Source organism: Lepidochelys olivacea (genome assembly GCF_965140295.1).
Source record: "Lepidochelys olivacea isolate rLepOli2 genome assembly, chromosome: 16".
NCBI classification, from domain to species: Eukaryota; Metazoa; Chordata; order Testudines; family Cheloniidae; genus Lepidochelys; species Lepidochelys olivacea.
Genome location: NC_140426.1, coordinates 4459978 through 4478893, shown reverse-complemented (window position 1 = coordinate 4478893; position 18916 = coordinate 4459978). Strand labels below are relative to the sequence as shown.

The 18916-nt window shown below is 49.5% G+C and overlaps 2 protein-coding genes across 6 annotated transcripts; one reads left to right on the top strand and one right to left on the bottom strand.

Moving 5' to 3' along the window:
• Positions 1-829: 829 nt before the first annotated feature.
• LOC311532142 (uncharacterized protein) lies at positions 830-18588 on the top strand (the record flags this gene model as incomplete). Of its 5 annotated transcripts, none has more annotated exons than XR_014714340.1 (5): positions 830-4789; positions 7157-7288; positions 16285-16393; positions 17181-17312; positions 18143-18588. XR_014714340.1 is itself a non-coding variant. In XM_084650348.1 (5 exons), 2 exons carry the CDS (start codon positions 6131-6133, stop codon positions 7235-7237), a joined length of 348 nt encoding a protein of 115 aa, XP_084506474.1. In that variant the 3' UTR covers positions 7238-7288; positions 16282-16393; positions 17181-17312; positions 18143-18588. The 5 variants fall into 5 exon arrangements, 4 of the variants coding, with proteins under 4 accessions (XP_084506474.1, XP_084506472.1, XP_084506475.1 ...); XM_084650348.1 differs by lacking the exon at positions 830-4789 and adding an exon at positions 6131-6397 and having other exon boundaries at positions 16282-16393; XM_084650346.1 differs by lacking the exon at positions 830-4789 and adding an exon at positions 6131-6590 and having other exon boundaries at positions 16282-16393.
• Positions 2411-5982, bottom strand: NRARP (NOTCH regulated ankyrin repeat protein). The gene has a single exon (XM_084650350.1). It carries the CDS (start codon positions 5959-5961, stop codon positions 5617-5619), a length of 345 nt encoding a protein of 114 aa, XP_084506476.1. The 5' UTR covers positions 5962-5982; the 3' UTR covers positions 2411-5616.
• Positions 18589-18916: the final 328 nt, after the last annotated feature.

Sequence of the window (18916 nt, the reverse complement as noted above, 5' to 3'; positions counted from 1 at the left end):
CTGGGCAATACAAATGCACTGAGACAAAATGTTAGGACTGGTGGCTTGGGAAGGTTTTTTCCTGATAAAAATGGAGGGATTATTAATGTGCTGCTCTTCCACCCCAGCCATACACAAGCTGCAAGCAGCCTGTGTGTAAACAGCAGCCAAAAGCTGCAACTGCTAAGTCACAACTGCATGCCCACCTCACCGGCCGCTCCCGAGGCTGTTGCAGGCTGTTTGTGATGCTACTCTTCAGCATAGCTCAGTTTCCCAATAGCTCAGGAGCCAACACCCATGCAGGAGCCATTGCCAGAACAAGCTCCATTAGGGTAGGAAGCTCTGGAGGAAATGAATTACTTGTGGACACAGCTATTTTTCCTCCTCTAACTGTTGTGAGGTTTGTAATTAGGCATTTTCAGTGCCAGCAAAATTATCATGAAAAATGCTCCAAAAGCAAAGGCCTGGTCCTGACTCAGCCAAACCTGCAATCAGCTTCCTTGCGAACACTGCCTCAGCCAAGCTCGAGTGGACAGCAAGCGCAGAGTGGGATCTTGCCTCCTCCATGTGCTGGGCCTTTGGGCAACTCTGAAGTCAAAAGAATGCTACTCTCTACACTCCTCCTGCCCAGGGAAGACCCTTCCAAGTGTGGGCCCAACCTCACACCATCACAGCCTGTGGGAACCCACTGGGAGTGAAGCAGTGGAGTTAAGGGGCTGACCCCTTTTCAGGGGTTCAGAAGTGTTTGCTCCAGGCTGCAGCCTGGGCTGCAATTAGTTTTATGCAGCTTTCAAAATAAAAATCATTGCTTGCTGTAGTCAAGGGATTGGCAGCATTCTAGGGAGAGCTGGGCAGTTTCTGCCCCTTCCTGGCATTTAACTGAAATATGTTTCTAAATAAAACGTACAGGGTCTTACTTCATAAGGCATATCAGCCCATGCTAGTATCACACCAGTACTGCACCCAGGCTGGTATCACACAGATGTGATCCAGACAATGCTGAATGTTTCCCAGAGCAGCTGGGCAGTCAGCTTGCTAGGGTTATATATGTTTGTGTATTCACATTTTGGCAAACCATGCTCAGGGCTCTGGTAATGCACATCAGGAAGTGCTCTCTCACCAGCCTATGTGCAGGGTCCAAAATTGTTAGCCTGGGGCTCGATCCAGCATCCATATAAGCCAACAGCAAAACTCCTGTGGATATCCATGGATGCAGGATTGGGCATTTATAGAAAGATGGGGCAACCCCAAACCTGGAGCTAATCTCCACCAGCCCTTGGGAATGTTCAGACTAGGGTCCTAAGCTTTGCCCGATCCTGCTCCCATTGAAATCAACAACAAAACATCCACTGACTTCAAGGGGTGTAAGCTCGGGCCCACAGTTCCAGTAACAAGAGTCTTTATCTAGAAGTGTGCATGAGCAGATCTTGCCACACAGCAGCAGAGGAGCCTCCTGCAGAATGCTGAGCACCTACAAGGTCAGCGGGGCTGGGCAGGGCAGCTTACACCTCTCACACATTGCCACAGAGCTTGGGTTTTTCCATTTAACTTTATTTTCAGCACATTAAACTGAAACACTCCACTCAGGAAGTGACTTCAACTCCCAAACCCAGCAACTTAAAGTGTAACCTAAAGCACCCTCATCAGCCTGTGTGGCTCAGGGACAATGGGGTTTACGAAATAATGTGCTGGGTGTGTGATGGGGAATATCTACATGCCCATTAGCCTGATCTAGGAGGTACTCCCATAGACTTCACAGTGGAGCGAAGGATGCCCAACACTTCACAGGATCAGAACCTAGATGCTGGGATTGAACGATGACAATGCCTTGCAACCCTCTGAATGACACCTCTGGAGTTAGTTCGATACAAGAAGGCTGCTATATTTATTTTTCTATACAAATGAATGGAGACAGCAGTTTAATAACTTAGACATGGGATTTCAAATCTAGGGGATATAATTGTATTGAAGCCATGGCTAGAGGAAGATAGTATTTGCTCATCATCCTGATCTAAACCAGCATATTTGAGGAATAATTAGCACAGAGGTAAATGCAACATGTGATTAAAAGAGAGAGAGAGACTAACTAGTTCACTGTCAGAAAATGAGAGTACAATCCTGTAGCATTTACAAGCCTGAGATTTATTCCACTCCCTGTTGCTTGGAAATGCTTCACAAATCTTTATTTACTCCAGAGTTCAACAGATGCGTTGGCTTTCCATGTTCCGCGTTTTCAAATACATTCAAGGACACTTGGATGAAAGGCAGTGTACAACACAAGCTTCTAATCAACGTTTTCAACACTGGACAGGAGCAGTGCCTTCGCAAGGTAGCTAACTGCTTTCTTGTCCCAGGCACATGGGGAGTTGTCACTACCAAGACTGTCACTTCACTGATGTACGTGTGGGAAAGAACAAACCAAAAAGCCACATTTTTTTTATAAAAAGAAAATGAAAAATTTATTTATAAATTTCTCACTCTGGGGCTACAAGTCTATGTCAGACACTCCGGAATATGCTGTACTGTACAGACTTTATCCAGTTAGAAATGATCATATAGTGACCCACATACAGCTTCAATATAAGCCTAAAAATTCTTAACATTAATTAACATAATTAAAAAAGGTATTCGCATCTAGAGAAAAATCTACAGAAAAACTCCTTTCTGGAGCAATCTGTGCATCAGCGTCAATGTCTGCTTCCTTCACCGACATTATCAATATAGTCTTCTGACAAAAAACAACAACAACAATAAAAAAGATGACTGCCAAAAGGTGACCAGTCATGCACAAAAGAGCCTCCCCCAACCTGTCTTTTTTCTTCTACTCCCCATTTTGGCATGAAGGGTCAGCAGCACTATGAGCCAAACAAGAGGGGGGGAAAAAACCTCATTTAAATTTGAATAAATCAGCATCCCTTTTATTTCTCAGGATAACAAAATATATATATATATCTCTGGGGTTTGCGGGGTTGCATAGAAAATTGAAACTATAGGGACTAGGAAGGGCAGCAGCTTTTCAGTAAAATAAATTTAAAAAAAAAGTGATGCAAAAATACATCAACGCACAATTCCAGAGCAAACCCCCTTCCCCAATGTACAATTTTCGAATTCAAATCATGCCTAAAGCTCCAAGAAGCCGAAGAGGAACAATACTTTTCTTAAACTCACTTAGCAATTCACACAAGAGATTCACAGTCTTAACAGTTATTTTATAAAAATATAAATATGGGTTACATTATGTTGTCTTTACAACACTGGACAGAACTCCCTTTAGCATTGGGTTTATAACCAAGATTTCTTTTAAAATATCGATCTAGAACTTGGCTTTAAAATACACGAGGGTTTTAATAGTATGCCATAAATGTTATGACACGTCATGGTGGCAAATCCATTAGTTTAAAAAATGTGCAACCGTCTGGTAACTGTAATAAAACCTCATTAGAAAAGATATTGTCCCCCCCCAACAGAGAAGCACCAACCATCTTCAGTGCTCACAGAGAAAGTTTGCAAACTAAGAAGTTCCTTTTAAATTACAGCATTAACAATAGACACTTTCAAAAGGGCTTCTTTTTTTTAAATCTGGAACTTTTTAATCATATAAATTGTTTACGAGAGAAAAAACTGCAGGTGAAACCATCATAGACAAAGCAGAATATTCAGTGCAATGAAAAAAAACACCCATGGCAGACTCAAGTTTAGTTTTAAGACTAGAAAAAATGCATATTTTCCAAACCGTACTTTGAACCATTCACAAATAGCTTCAGACAAAACCAGGCACACAAACGTCACCCACAAATATATACATATATGATAAATAGTTATAACAACAACAACAACAACAAAACAGTAGATAACTATTTTTTTAATTGTAATGGTTTGGATAAGGGGAATACGAGAGGACAGCAAGGAGATGGCAGTGGTAAGGGGTTTAGTGCAGACAAACATAGAGGGATAAAAGGCCAACCGTGGAAAGGAGACTTCTGAAATTTTCTGCATTTTTTTTAAATGGATGTTATTGTGCCATGGCAACAAAAAGCAGCATTGCAATTCCATGTGCAGTCACTTCCAAATGCAGGTTAAGATGGGTTCCTCTTCCGCCCTTTCATTTGTATAAAGTCAGATGGAATCATTCTGCATTGAGAAGTGTTCGCCAAGTTTCACCAAAGTTAGAAAAAGAAAAAATCCCAAACTATTTCTCAGTAGTTTTCGGGTTGTCCTTGAAACTTTCCTCCTAGACTGCAGGGGGCGCTCACGCTCTTTTTCTGTGCAAAAGCAATTCCGCCGCCCGGAGAGCGGAGTTCGTTTCACGTCCCTCGTTTCGCCGCCCGGGGTCGCGCGTCCCGCCAGCGCCCGCCTGCCCGGGACGGGTCGCGCGCCTCTGCCGCGAGCGCCGCGCGCGGGGCCGGGTCCCACGCTCCAGGCGGGATGCGGCAGGAGGCGGGGGACGTGGCTCCGGTGCGGAGCCGCAGGAAGCGGAGCGGGCTGCCGGGGGGACGGGAGTTCAGCTCGGCCACCCGCCCCGCGCACGAGGCGCCCGGGAGCCTCCGCTCGCGCCGAGCTGCGGGGCTTTGCCCGGCCGCAGAACGGGGAGGCGAGCGCCGACGGGCGTTCCGCAGGTCGCGGTGTGAGCGGATACAAATGCCGAGATGGAGTCACTTCGGAGCCAGCACGCTTTCAACGCAGGGACAGCTTCAGGGACTGACTCGCCACCAAATGCATCAGCTGGGGGGTCCCGGCCGGGGAGGCGAGCGCACGTTAAAGCATCTGACCAGGTCTCTGCCTGAACCCGCGAACACTGAGCGCAGCCGAGGTAGATGGCAAAAAAAAAAAACCAAAAAAAAAAAACCAAAACAAACAAACAAACACCCCCCAAACCAACCCAGACCGAAGACAAATTACAGTAGGAGAAAAAACCCTTGGCAGACAAAACCCCTTTGAAAGCAGTTAAATGGTTTTTCAGTAAAATCTTTGTGGGCCCCCAGATTTCTTTGCAAAAAACATGGAGTCCGAGCAGCTTTGTCATTTAAACAAAAATAAACACTCCACCCAAGCCCCACCTCTCCCCTGTGTCCGGCGATGCGGCTGCTTCGCCCGCCCCGAGGCGGGTCAGTCCCGGCTCCCGGGCCGCGGCCCCCCAGCCCACAGGCGGCCGGCTAACCTCCCCGGGGGCGCCCGCAGCTCGGGTCAGCGGGCGCGATTTAGGAAGGCACCGTGGTCCCGGGCTAGGCAGCCGGGGGGAGGAAGGGCCCAGCCCGCCCCTCGGAGAGGTCCCCCATCTCCCGGAGGGCCGGGTCCTGCCCTGCCCGCCTCACCTGGAGCAGCCCGCGGGGCGCAGCGCGCTGGCCCAGGGCGGCCCCTCCGGCGACCGGGGCTGGAGTCCGCAGGGCGCCCGGCCCGGCGCGGGGCAGGGGCAGGAGGCAGCCCGGGCGGGAGCCGTGTGCGTGCGGGGCGGGGATGTCCCGGGGTTGCCCGCTCCCAGAGCGGCCCGAGCAGACACGGCCCCTGTCCCCGCCCCGGGGGGCTCCAGCCGCCCGCCCAGCCGGTCCTGCAGAGCGCGCCGCTCCCCGCCCCGGGGAGCCCCGGCCCGGCCCCGGCTCGCTGCGCCCCGGCCCCGGCCCGAGCCCGGCGGCCGCGGCGTCACCGGCTGCCCGCGGAGTACTTGGCCTTGGTGATCAGGTAGAGCACGATGTCCTGGTGGCCCCCGAAGGCGGCGATGTGCAGCGCGCTCCAGCCGTCGCGGTTGGCCAGGCGGATGTCGGCGCCGAACTTGACCAGCAGCTTGACGAGCTCCAGGTTGCCGTCGATGACGGACTGGTGCAGGGCCGTCTGCCCCTCGGGCCCGAACGAGTTCACGTTGAACTCGCAGTTCGTCATGTTCTGCAGCAGCGACTGCAGCTCCTTGGTGTTGCCCTTGCGCACCGCCTCCTGGAAGATGCGCTGGCTCTGCGGGGCCGAGCAGGTGGACAGCTCCGTCTGGCTCATGGCCGCGGCCGGGCGGCGGGATCCGGGCGCAGCGGTGCCGGGCGGGCGCAGGCCTGCGCGCCGCCTCGCCCAGCTCGCCAGGGGCGCTCGGCGAGCCCGAAGCTAGGGGCGGGGGCTCGGCGCACCCTGCGGCGGAGCGCGCGGCCTCCGGGCAAGCCCCCGGGCGCGGATGCTCATGGAAGCCCGCGAAGATCCGAGCGCGGCGGCGGCGGCGGCGGCGGGGGGCCGGGGCGCGGGGCAGCCCGTGGGCTGGCGGATCGGGTCGGGCCCGGCGAAGGGGCCCCCTGGGCACCACGCTTCCCCGCGGTGCGGCTGCGCGGCCCCCCGCGCCCGGCCCAGCGACTTCCGTGCGGCTCCCAGGCTGCGCGAGGCGGGCGGGCGGCGAGCGCCCCGCTGCTGCCGCCGCCGCGGCTACCCGCCCCGGCGGCGCATCCAGGTGCAGCCCGGCGGCCGGAGGGGGAGCCTTGCCCGCTCCCTCGCAGCGGCGGAGCGTGGCGGGGGGAGGTGGCGCTTGGAGTCTCTGGTGTTGAGCCCGCGGCCGGGGGGAGATGGGGGCAGCTGCTGTGCCTATCCCGGAGAGGGGCTCGCGTCGGGCAGCGGATCCCCCCTTTTCCTGAGCGCTCCCCCAGGCGAGTCCCCCCGCAGCCACGTCCCTGGGCGTCTTTAGAGGGCAGGATACCCCGGGCAGCTCCTTTTAGGCAGCTTTTATTTGCATAACAATAGCAAGTCCGTGACGCTTCGCCGTATCCACAGGGGCGGGGAGGGCGGACGGTGATTGGATTTCACCCAACGGGGAAGGCGGGGGGGAGGGGATGGGACATTGATACATTGCAGAGGGCGGAGCTCCCCCCGCCCCCCCCAGACCACGCTGGGGGGAGGGGCGGTGATCGATGGAATGTTGATACGTTTAATTTAAGAAAAAAACCCGCCCCCCCCCCCGGTGACTAGGACCCTGTGGGGAGCTGGAGGGGGGGGGAGGGCAGGCGTGGGGGTGTCTGCATTGCGCCGTGCTCTTCTCCATGCATTGCAGTGACCAGTTCGGAGCAGCCGGAGATGCTGTTTGGGGCAGAAATACGGCACTTGAAGTTCCTAGTTTCTGTAGATTTTATTTTTGTGACGGGGGCATGAAAAGCGTGTTGAGCTCCAAAGGCCACCACGTGCAGAGTGCGACCCTATTTTCCCTTCCGATCTACAGGTCGTGCTTTCCTTCTCCTGCCCCTCATGCAAAGGATCCGTGGCCTATGGATTTGAAAATACTCAATACAGCTTGATCTGAAATAAATGTGGAAAGAATTCAAACCACGTAGGATTATTGCGCTCTCTAAAGGTAGGGGTCGCTAGTGGACAAAAATGGAAACCAGAGGGCCTTTAATTTCTGTGCTTCGCAAGGAAACAGCCTGCAAAGGGTGAAAGGGATAAGCAGCGTGACCCGGGGTCGGTTATTTACAGTGTGAAGAGGCAAAAACTCGGACTAGGACCCTCCGGCTTTTCTGCCTTTGTAAAACATCCAGGGGACTTGTAATATTTCTCCCCACCCACGCCCCGCACCTTGTGCTACATAACTAGGGAGCAGATTTGTAAGTGACACACAACACCAATGATAAACAGGTCGGCAGTTTTTAACTTTCCAAAATGGGTAAGGGGCATTTATTTAGAAAATAAGGCAATCTCTTCTTTTCACCCCTCTGTTGATCACTGCAGGAAATGGGTTCCTTTTAATCACAGACTTTTACTTGTATTTTGTCTTTGGGGAGTTGCCATTTGTTGCTCTTGCCTGTTATAATCTCCAGATCAGCTCATGTTATAATTAATCTTCTGAAAAGGGAGGCTGCCTTGACTACCAGTCGGATTCAGATGGCGGATTCAGATGGCGGACTACCAGTCGGATTCAGATGGGGGACTTTAGTACAACTAAGGAATTGCTGCCAATTTACGACTAATATATTATTTCCCAACCCTCCAAAACCAACGATCTGTGAAGGCTGAAGACTGGTCATTAAGGAGACTACAAGTAATGAAACTCTTAGCCCCAGAAAAGCCAGGATAGGCTGTTGCACAAGATCCAGTAGAACCCTGTGATTACTCTGGTTTTTTTGGAGCACTCCCAAATCAGTGTGAGATCTCTGATCATATTAATAAAAGCAAAAATGCTTTAAGAATATGGGTGCTGAAGAGATGCTGGGGGTGGAGAAACAGGAGATTTTGCAACTAGTTTGAGGACCTCACCAGGCTAGTAGAAATTTGAGAAAGCCATAGCCTCCTTCCTTGTGACAGCACTAGCTAGCTACCAGGATGTTTAGTGCTTTAAAAAGCCTCCCTCCTTCTCTACAAATAAAAGGTATCACTTCTCCTTATATCATGTAATGGCAATTCTGAGATGTACCTTTGTCTCAGACATGGCTCAGGTTCTGCACTCGGTTAGGTGGCTGTGTGACTGAAGAAAGTGCCTGATCCTGGGAAGCGCCAAGCGCCCAAACTCCAGGATCAAAATTTGGAAGCACACTGCGTTGAACTCCCTGTGTAACTGAGAGCAAAATCTAGCCCCATATTTTTAAATTAATGACTGCACCTTTTCTAATACATTTTTTCAGCAGCAAGTTCCAGCCGTCAGGTTCCCTCTTGGTTTTTTATAGTTTATGGCTTGTCCTGTGGTTGCTGGAAATTAAAAAGAAATAATTCTTGATAGTTTACAGAACAAGATACACATCCTTGCATTGTATGGCATGTTACAACTTGTGTCCCCTTTGAAACAGTCCTGCTGGCATTCAGATTTGTGAGGGGATTCTCTCAACTTCCAGTGTGGGGCTGCAGTCAGTGAAAGGGGAAGAAAATTTATGATTGCATAAATATCTGAGCAGACTGCAAGCATGACTCCTCCTACAGACCCCTCCTCCAAATAACAGCATCGGTAAAGCCAAGACCTGGAGAAAAGATATATACATACAGACTATTGGCCATGCATCCGTCAGTGCTTTATAGCCAGGTGGATAACATGGACTAGCAGCCTGGGCTAATGCTAGTTAATATAATATTTAGCAAACAAAAACCTGAAGATCAGATAGCATTTCTCAGCAACATTACACTACAGACACAGCTAACAGCATATGCAATGAGGGAAGTACAGGCCAGGCCTGCTTTGGAGCTGTATTTGGAGCTCAAGTGAAACCAGTTGAGGGCATTTTAGATGGAGCTTTCAATGGCTGAAATGTTGCGAAAGAGGATTTTCATTAGGGCTGTCAATTAATCACGTGATTAACTCAAAAAAATTCATCAAAATTTAAAAAATTAATCGCAGTTTTAATCGCACTGTTAAACAGTAGAATACCAATTGAAATTTATTAAATATTTTGGATGTTTTTCTACATTTTCATATACATTGTATTCCGTGTTGTAACTGAAATCAAAGTGTATATTTTTATTACAAATATTTTCACTGTAAAAATGATAAACAAAAGAAATAATATTTTTCAATTCACCTCATACTAGTACTATAGTGCAATCTCTTTGTCCTGAAAGTGCAATTTACAAATGTAGATTTTTTTTTGGTTACATACCTGCACTCAAAAACAAAACAATGTAAAACTTCAGAGCCTACAAGTAATAGAATCATAGAATATCAGGGTTGGAAGGGACCTCAGGAGGTCATCTAGTCCAACCCCCTGCTCAAAGCAGGACCAATCCCCAACTAAATCATCCCAACCAGGGCTTTGTCAAGCCTGACCTTAAAAACTTCTAAGGAAGGAGTACTTGTGGCACCTTAGAGACTAACCAATTTATTTGAGCATGAGCTTTCATGAGCTACAGCTCACTTCATCGGATGCATACCGTGGAAACTGCAGCAGAGCTATTACCAGCAGGAGAGTGAGTTTGTGTGTGTATGGGGGTGGGGGGGTGAGAAAACCTGGATTTGTGCTGGAATTGGCCCACCTTAATTATCATGCACATTGTAGGGAGAATGGTCACTTTGGATGAGCTATTACCAGCAGGATAGTGAGTTTGTGTGTGTGGTTTTTGGGAGGGGGGTGAGGGGGTGAGAGAACCTGGATTTGTGCAGGAAATGGCCCACCTTGATTATCATGCACATTGTGTAAAGAGTTGTCACTTTGGATGGGCTATCACCAGCAGGAGAGTGAATTTGTGTGGGGGGGTGGAGGGTGAGAAAACCTGGATTTGTGCTGGAAATGGCCCAACCTGATGATCACTTTAGATAAGCTATTACCAGCAGGACAGTGGGGTGGGAGGAGGTATTGTTTCATATTCTCTGTGTATATATAAAGTCTGCTGCAGTTTCCATGGTATGCATCCGATGAAGTGAGCTGTAGCTCACGAAAGCTCATGCTCAAATAAATTGGTTAGTCTCTAAGGTGCCACAAGTACTCCTTTTCTTTTTGCGAATACAGACTAACACGGCTGTTACTCTGAAACCTGTCATTATTCTAAGGAAGGAGATTCCACCACCTCCCTGAGTAACGCATTCCAGTGTTTCACCACCCTCCTAGTGAAAAAGTTTTTCCTAATATCCAACCTAAACCTCCCCCACTGCAACTTGAGACCATTACTCCTTGTCCTGTCCTCTTCTACCACTGAGAACAGTCTAGATCCATCCTCTTTGGAACCCCCTTTCAGGTAGTTGAAAGCAGCTATCAAATCCCCCCTCATTCTTCTCTTCCGCAGACTAAACAATCCCAGTTCCCTCAGCCTCCCCTCATAAGTCATGTGTTCCAGCTCCCTAATCGTTTTTGTTGCCCTCCGCTGGACTCTTTCCAGCTTTTCCACATCCTTGTAGTGTGGGGCTTCCTTCGATGGCCATGAATTTTCAAAGATAATGGCCAATGGCTCTGCAATCACATCCGCCAACTCCTTTAGCACTCTCGGATGCAGCACATCCGGCCCCATGGACTTGTGCTCGTCCAGCTTTTTATAAATAGTCCCAAACCACTTCTTTCTTCACAGCGGGCTGGTCACCTCCTCCCCATGCTGTGCTTCTCAGTGCAGAAGTCTGGGAGCTGACCTTGTTCGTGAAGACAGAGGCAAAAAAAGCATTGAGTACATTAGCTTTTTCCACATCCTCTGTCACTAGGTTGCCTCCCTCATTCAGTAAGGGGCCCACACTTTCCTTGACTTTCTTCTTGTTGAAGAAACCCTTCTTGTTACTCTTAACATCTCTTGCTAGCTGCAACTCCAGGTGTGATTTGGCCTTCCTGATTTCACTCCTGCATCCCCGAGCAATATCTTTATACTCTTCCCTGGTCATTTGTCCAATCTTCCACTTCTTGTAAGCTTACTTTTTGTGTTTAAGATCAGCAAGGATTTCACTGTTAAGCCAAGCTGGTCGCCTGCCATATTTACTATTCTTTCTACACATTGGGATGGTTTGTCCCTGTAACCTCAATAGGGATTCTTTAAAATACAGCCAGCTCTCCTGGACTCCTTTCCCCCTCATGTTATTCTCCCAGGGGATCCTGCCCATCAGTTCTCTGAGGGAGTCAGTGTCTGCTTTTCTGAAGTCCAGGGTCCGTATTCTGCTGCTCTCCTTTCTTCCTTGTGTCAGGATCCTGAACTCGACCATCTCATGGTCACTGCCTCCCAGGTTCCCATCCACTTTTGCTTCCCCTCCTAATTCTTCCCGGTTTGTGAGCAGCAGGTCAAGAAGAGCTCTGCCCCTAGTTGTTTCCTCGAGCACTTGCACCAGGAAATTGTCCCCTACATTTTCCAAAAACTTCCTGGATTGTCTGTGCACGGCTGTATTGCTCTCCCAGCAGATAGCAGGGTGATTGAAGTCTCCCATGAGAACCAGGGCTTGCGATCTAGTAACTTCCGTTAGTTGCTGGAAGAAAGCCTCGTCCACTCAGTCCTACTTTTTGTTCAACCAATCACTAAGACTAACACGTTTGTTTACGTTTACAGGAGATAATGCTGCCCTCTTCTTATTTCCAGTGTCACCAGAAAGTAAGAATGGGCATTTGCATGGCACTTCTGTAGCCAGCATTGCAAGGTATTTGCATGCCAGATACGCCATAGGCGCTGACTCCATGAGTCCTCTGGGGCTGGAGCACCCACGGGGACAAATTGGTGGGTGCTCTGCACCCACCAGCAGCTCCCCGCCCTGCCCCCTCACCCCAGCTCACCTCCACCCCAGCTGACCTCCACCCCAGCTCACCTCCACCTCTGCTCCGCCTCCTCCCCTGAGCACACTGCGGCTCCACTTCTCCCCCTAGCTCCCAGCGCTCGGGGAAGAGGGGGGGCCGGGGCGGGGATTTGGGGAAGGGGGTCCAATAGGTGAAGGGAGGGGGCAGAGTTGGGGTGGAGACTTTGGGGAAAGGGTTGGAATGGGGGCGGGGCAGGGGTGGGGGCGGGGCCAGGGGGTGTTGAGCACCCACCAGTGCTGGGAAAAGTTGGCGCCTATGAGAGATGCTAGACATGCGTGTGTCCCTTCATGCTTCGGCCGCCATTCCAGAGGACAGGCTTCCCTGCTGATGACGCTCATTAAAAAAATAATGCATTAATTAAATGTGTGACAATGAGTTAATTACATTAGTGACTGAACTCCTTGGAGGAGAATTTCATGTCCCCTGCTCTGTTTTACTCTCATTCTGCCATATATTTCATGTTATAGCAGTCTTGGATGATGACCCAGTCCATGTTGTTCATTTTAAGAACACTTTCACTGCAGATTTGACAAAACACAAAGAAGATACCCAATGTGAGATTTGTAAAGATAGCTACAGCACTCGACCCAAGGTTTAAGAATCTGAAGTGCCCTCCAAAATCTGAGAGGGACGAGGTGTGGAGCACGCTTTCAGAAGTCTTAAAAGAGCAAGACTCCGATGCGGAAACTACAGAACCTGTATTACCAAAAAAGAAAATCAATGTCTGCTGGTGGCATCTGACTCAGATAATGAAAATGAACATGCGTCTGTCTGCACTGCTCTGGATTGTTATCGAGCAGAAGCAGTCATTAGTAAGGACGCATGTCCCCTGGAATGGTGGTTGACGCATGAAGGCACATATGAATCTTTAGCGCATCTGGCATGTAAATATCTTGTGACGCCGGCTACAATAGTGCCATGATAACACTTGTTCTCACTTTCAGGTGCCATTGTGAACAAGAAGTAGGCAGCATTATCTCCTGCAAATGTAAACAAACTTGTTTGTCTGAGCAATTGGCTGAACAAGAAGTAGGACTGAGTGGACTTGTAGGCGCTAAAATTTTACATTGTTTTATTTTTGAATGCAGTTTTTTGTACATAATTCTACATATCTTTAACAGTTCAAAAAAGAACTAGGTGAGTTCATGGAGGATAGGTCCATCAATGGCTATTAGCCAGGATGGGCAGGAATGGTGTCCCTAGCCTCTGTTTGCCAGAAGCTGGGAATGGGCAGCAGGGGATGGATCATTTGGTGAGTACCTGTTCTGTTCATTCCCTCTGAGGCATCTGGCATTGGCCACTGTCAGAAGACAGGATACTGGGTTAGCTGGATCTTTAGTCTGACCCAGTAGGGCTGTTCTTATGTTCTTCTTATGTACTAAAAATACCCATGACAAAATCTTAACCTTAATAATAAGACAGAAAATATCATAATGCCACTCTAAAAATCCATGGCATACCCATCCACAACTGTGTGCAGTTCCAGTCACCCCATCCCAAAAACATATATTAGAATTGGGGAAAAGTACAGAGAAGGGCAACAAAACTTATGAGGGATACAGAACAACTTCTGTACAAGGAGAGATTAAAAAGACTGGGAGTGTTCATCTAAGAAATGACTAACGGGATATGAGAGAGGTCTGTAAAACATGACTAATGTGGAGAAAGTGAATAAGGAATAGGAAGTTACTCACCTTGTGCAGTAACGATGGTTCTTCGAGATTTGTGTCCTGTTGGTGCTGTAGTGTAGGTGTGTCTGTGTCCTTGCACTGCTGATTGGACAACTTTGGTAGCAGTGTCCATTTGGCCCACAAATGCGCCATCTCTCCTCATGCTGTGCCATGAGGTTAGCAAGCATGTGGGCGCTAACCATCCTCGGGTCCTTCTCTACCCAGAGTCATAGTGAGAACTCTGAAGTAGAGGAGAGGAGGGCAGGTCATGGAGCACCCACATGGTCAGGGACACATATCTTGAAGAACCATCGTTACTGCACAAGGTGAGTAACTTCCTCTTCTTTGAGTACTGTCCCTATGGGAGTCCACTGTAGGTGACTCCAGAGCAGTGTCCCCCTTGGAAGGCTGGGACTTCAGAGTCGGGTCAGTCACAGATGACAGTACTGTGGAGCCAAAGATGGTATCGGAGGCAGAGTCCCCAGCGATCACATAATGTTCTGCAGAGGTGTGGGCTGACGCCCACCTCGCCACTCTGCAGATCTCTGAGATGGGGACATCCTTGAGGAAGGTGACAGATGAGGAGATCGACCTCGTGGTCAGTGACCCCAGAAGCATCACATTATGAATTTGGTAGCTGCCTGATGCAATTTAAGACCCACTTGGAGAGTCTTTGAGCTGATATCGCTGAGCCCTTAGATCTTTCCACCATAGAGAGAAATAGTCTACAGGACTTCCTGAAGGCCCTTGTCCTATGGAGGTAGAATACAAGGGCTCTCCTAACATGTAAGGTATGTAGTATGGCCTCCCTATTGTCTCGGTGAGAATCATAGAATATCAGGGTTGGAAGGGACCTCAGGAGGTCATCTAGTCCAGCCCCCTGCTCAAAGCAGGACCGATCCCCAATTAAATCATCCCACCCAGGGCTTTGTCAAGCCTGACCTTAAAAACTTCTAAGGAAGGAGATTCTACCACCTCCCTAGGTAACGCATTCCAGTGTTTCACCACCCTCCTAGTGAAAAAGGTTTTCCTAATATCCATCCCAAATCTCCCCCACTGCAACTTGAGACCATTACTCCTTGTTCTGTCATCTGCTACCACTGAGAACAGTCTAGAGCCATCCTCTTTGGAACCCCCTTTCAGGTAGTTGAAAGCAGCTATCAAATCCCCCCTCATTCTTCTCTTCCGTAGACTAAACATCCCCAGTTCCCTCAGCCTCTCCTCATAACTCATGTGTTCTAGGTGTGAGGCGTGGGGTAGAAGGCAAGAAGATAAATAGATTGATGTGAAACAAGGAGATCACTTTAGGGGTGAACCTGTGATGCAGCCTAAGTGTAACCCTGTCCAGGAAGAATCCTGTATATGGGGGATGCGCCATAAGAGTTGCTATTTCCCCTATTCTTCTCGCCGCGGTAATTGCAAACAGAAAGACCGTTTTCATCAATAGGTGTGCTAGCAAAGAGATGGCCATTGGTTCGAACGGGGGCCTAGTCAGCCCTTTCAACACTACGATTAGGTCCCACGAGGGGGAAGGAAGTCGAGGTTGAGGGAAGAGGTTTGTTATTCCCTCGTAGTGGTTGGGTATGATAGTGCCGAGCACCTAAGTTCCCTCTAAGCTGCATGGTTGCGCAGCAGGCTATAAAGGGCCACGGAGTCATGCAGTCACAGGGGCCTGGAGAGGTAGGGGTGGGCAGGGACTGGAGAGGGGAGCAAGCTGGGTCATGCAGGGCTGCCATGGGCCTCTCCCCCGGCCCCAGAGCTCCTGCCACTGGGGAGAGGGCTCAGGGGAGTCGTCTGGCCCCAGCCCCGGGGCAGCCTTCACCCCAGACTCCTTATCCCTGGCCCCACCTCAGAGTCCTCATGCCCAGCTAGAGCCCTCACCCCTGCACCCCAATCATCTGCCCCAGCCCTGAACCCCCTTCCACACTCTGAATCCCTCGGCCCCCACCCCCACCACACATCGCCTCCATATTGGTGCATATAACAAAATTCATTCTGCACATGGATGTAAAATCTTAGAGGGAACATTGCTGAGTACCCTTCTAAGGTTTGGTGAAATGCTGTCATAGCTGCTAGGTGGACCCTGAGCGAGCACAGGAATAACCCCAATTTTCTAAGGGTCAGAACATATTCCAGAATATGTGGAAGAGTTGCTGACGCCAGCGAGATCTGTTGGGACATGCACCAAATCTAGAACCTGGACCATTTCTGCAGGTAAGTGTGCTGTATGGCAGACTTTCTGCTGTGCAGTAGAACCTCTTGCACTTCCTCTGAGCATGAGCTGTCTAGATGCTGGAACCACATAGCAGCCATGCCTTGAGGCGAAGGAGCCCCATGCTGGGATGTATGGTGCGCCCTTTGTCCTGAGAGAGAAGGTGCAGAGTGGCCAGAAGGGAGATCAGTGGGCACATCACAAGCTGCATCTGGCAAGGGTGCCAGGTCTGTCTCGGACACATAGGAGCAATCAGAATTATGTGAGCTCCGTCCCTCTTTATCTTCAGCAGGACCTTCAGCAGAAGAGGAAACGGACGGAAGGCATAAAGACAGTCCTTGTCCCAGAGAGTGCTGTCCACTCCCCACCTTGGAACAGTATCATAGACACTTCTTGTTCTGGTAAGTGGTGAACAGGTTTGTGGATGGTGTTCCCCACCATGTGAATAAGTTGTGAAGTACTGACATCTCCTACTGGTGGTCATGCAGGAATGTGTAACCAAGTTTGTTCACTATCTTGTTGTGCATGCCCAGGAGGTAAGCCATGTACAAGGAGATGTTGTGAGAGATGCACAGTTCCACAGTTTCATTGCCTCCATGCAAAGAGAGGGCAATCTGGCTCCTCCGTGGTGATTGAAATAGTATATGCAGGCTATGTTGTCAGTTAGGATCTTTATTTGCGACCCTGTTATCACTGGAAGAAAATGGGCACAGGTGTTCCTGCCTGCTCTCAACGCGAGGTGATTGATATACAGAGATATCTCCATTTGCCTTGCGCTGGGAGGCATTCAAATGCGTGCCCCGTCCTAGGAGGGATGCATTGGTGGTAAGGAGCAACAAGGGTGGTGCCTGAAAAAAGGAGATCCCTTTGCCTACATTGGCTGTGTTCTTCCACCAGTCCAAGGAGTTCCTGATCCGGGTGGGCAGTGACAGGGGTTTGGCCAGACTGTCCCTGTTCAGTCTGTGAACGAAGCTGAACCACAGCTGTAGGCATTGCATGTAAAGTCTGGCGTATGAAATCACCGCCGTGCCGGTTGCCATATGCCCCAGAAGCTAGAGGCAGATTGTAGCTGGCACTCAAGGGCTGCATTGAGCCATTTCTATAAGTGATACCAGGGATAGAAACCTGTCCTGAGTTAGGAAGGCTTTGGCCTGTCGTGCGTCTTAGGTCAGCCCCTATGAATTCCAGGTGTTGCACTGGTGTGAGGATTGACTTCTGGGAATTGGTCTGTAAGCCCAGCTCTGTGAACAAGTGTATCATGTCCTCAGTGGCTCGACAAGCCTCCAGAAGTGACTGGGCTCTGAAGAGATAATCGTCCAGGTAAGGGTAGATCATTATCCCATGGGATTTTAGATGGGTGACTACCACTGAGAGAACTTTGGAAAATACTTTTGGGGATGATGAAAGTCCGAAGGGGAGGACCCTGTATTGGGAATGGTCATTTCCCAGAGTGAACCTGAGGAAACATCTGTGAGCCAGTAGTATTGAAATATGAAAGTAGGTGTCTTGTGGGTCAAGGGCCGAAAACCCGTCTCCCTGTTCCAGTGACAGAATGATTGTCAATAATCTGACCATCGTGAACTTCTGAGCTTTGATGAACTTGTTGAGAACTCTGAGGTCCAGGATGGGTCTCTAACATCCCTTCTTTTTGTGTGTTAGGAAATAGCGAGAGTAGAACCCTTTGCCTTGTAGCTGTTGAGGTATTGGTTCCATGGCTCCTAACTGCAGGGGGCGATCTGCCTCCTGCATAGTAGACTGTTGTGAGAAGGGTCCCTGAAGAGGGACGGGGAAGGGTGTTGTGGAGGGGTAGGAAGGTGAAGTGGATAGAATATCCTGATCTGATGATGTCTAGGACCCATCTGTCCAAGGTTAGGCACTCCCAGGCACTGCAGAACGCTGCCAAATGGTGGCTAAATGGGTGCATGGTCATAGATAGTAGTGGGGAGTGGTTTCGCGGTGCCTCGACCTGCCTGTCAAAAGTGGTGTTTAGGGGCAGGTGGTTGGGTTGAGGTCTGGGAGCCCAAAGACATTCGCTTTGAGAGCTTTCCCTTTTTCCCTGGGGCTCATGGTTCCATTGTGACAGGAATTGGGATGAATAAGGCCTCTGTTAGTATTGAGGGCTAAAACATCTCTTTTGTCCTGGTGTGTAGATTCCCAGTGACCCGAGAGTGGCCCTGGGATCCTTCAAGGAGTGGAAAGAGGCATCGGTCTTCTCAGCGAAGAGCTTTACCCCTCCAAAGGGGGGGATCCTCCACCATGGTCTGCACCTCCTTTGGGAATCCCGAGAGGTGGAGCCATGATGCCCGTCTCATCACCACTGCCATGGAATGTCGAGGGCCGATTGCAACGATGTGTTTGCAATAGGTTGCCCCTCCTGGATGATGGCCTTGAAGGAATACCGGGAGCTCCCTGGCAGCTTATCAATAAAGTTATGTAATTTATTGTAATTTGTGTCATACTTTGTCATGAGTGCCTGGTAGTTGGCATTGTGAAATTGCAAGGTGGCCAAGGAGTACGCCTTCCTACCAAAGAGAGCAAGGTGTTTCCAATCTCTGTCATAGGGTGTTGTCGTAGAATGGTGCTGTCGGCCATGAAGTTCCCAACATTTACCACAATGGAATTGAGTGGTGGGTGGGTGAATGGGAATTCTGATTCCTTTGTGAGGACGTAATATTTTTTGTCCACCTGCTTTGTCCCCCCTCCGGTGTCAACACAAGAACAAAGTCTTTTCTTTCTTCTTTTTGTTAGTTTTGGGGTTTTTTTTCCATTTTTTTTTAGGCACAGCCATATAAAAGCCAAAAGAAAGCTAAAGGTTTCTAAAAGCTAAAGATTAACAACTGAAAAGGAGAGTTAATGATCTGCTAACGGACAGCTAAAGGCTCCATTTCTAGTCAGGGCAGTTGAGAAGCCGCTGATGATAGTGT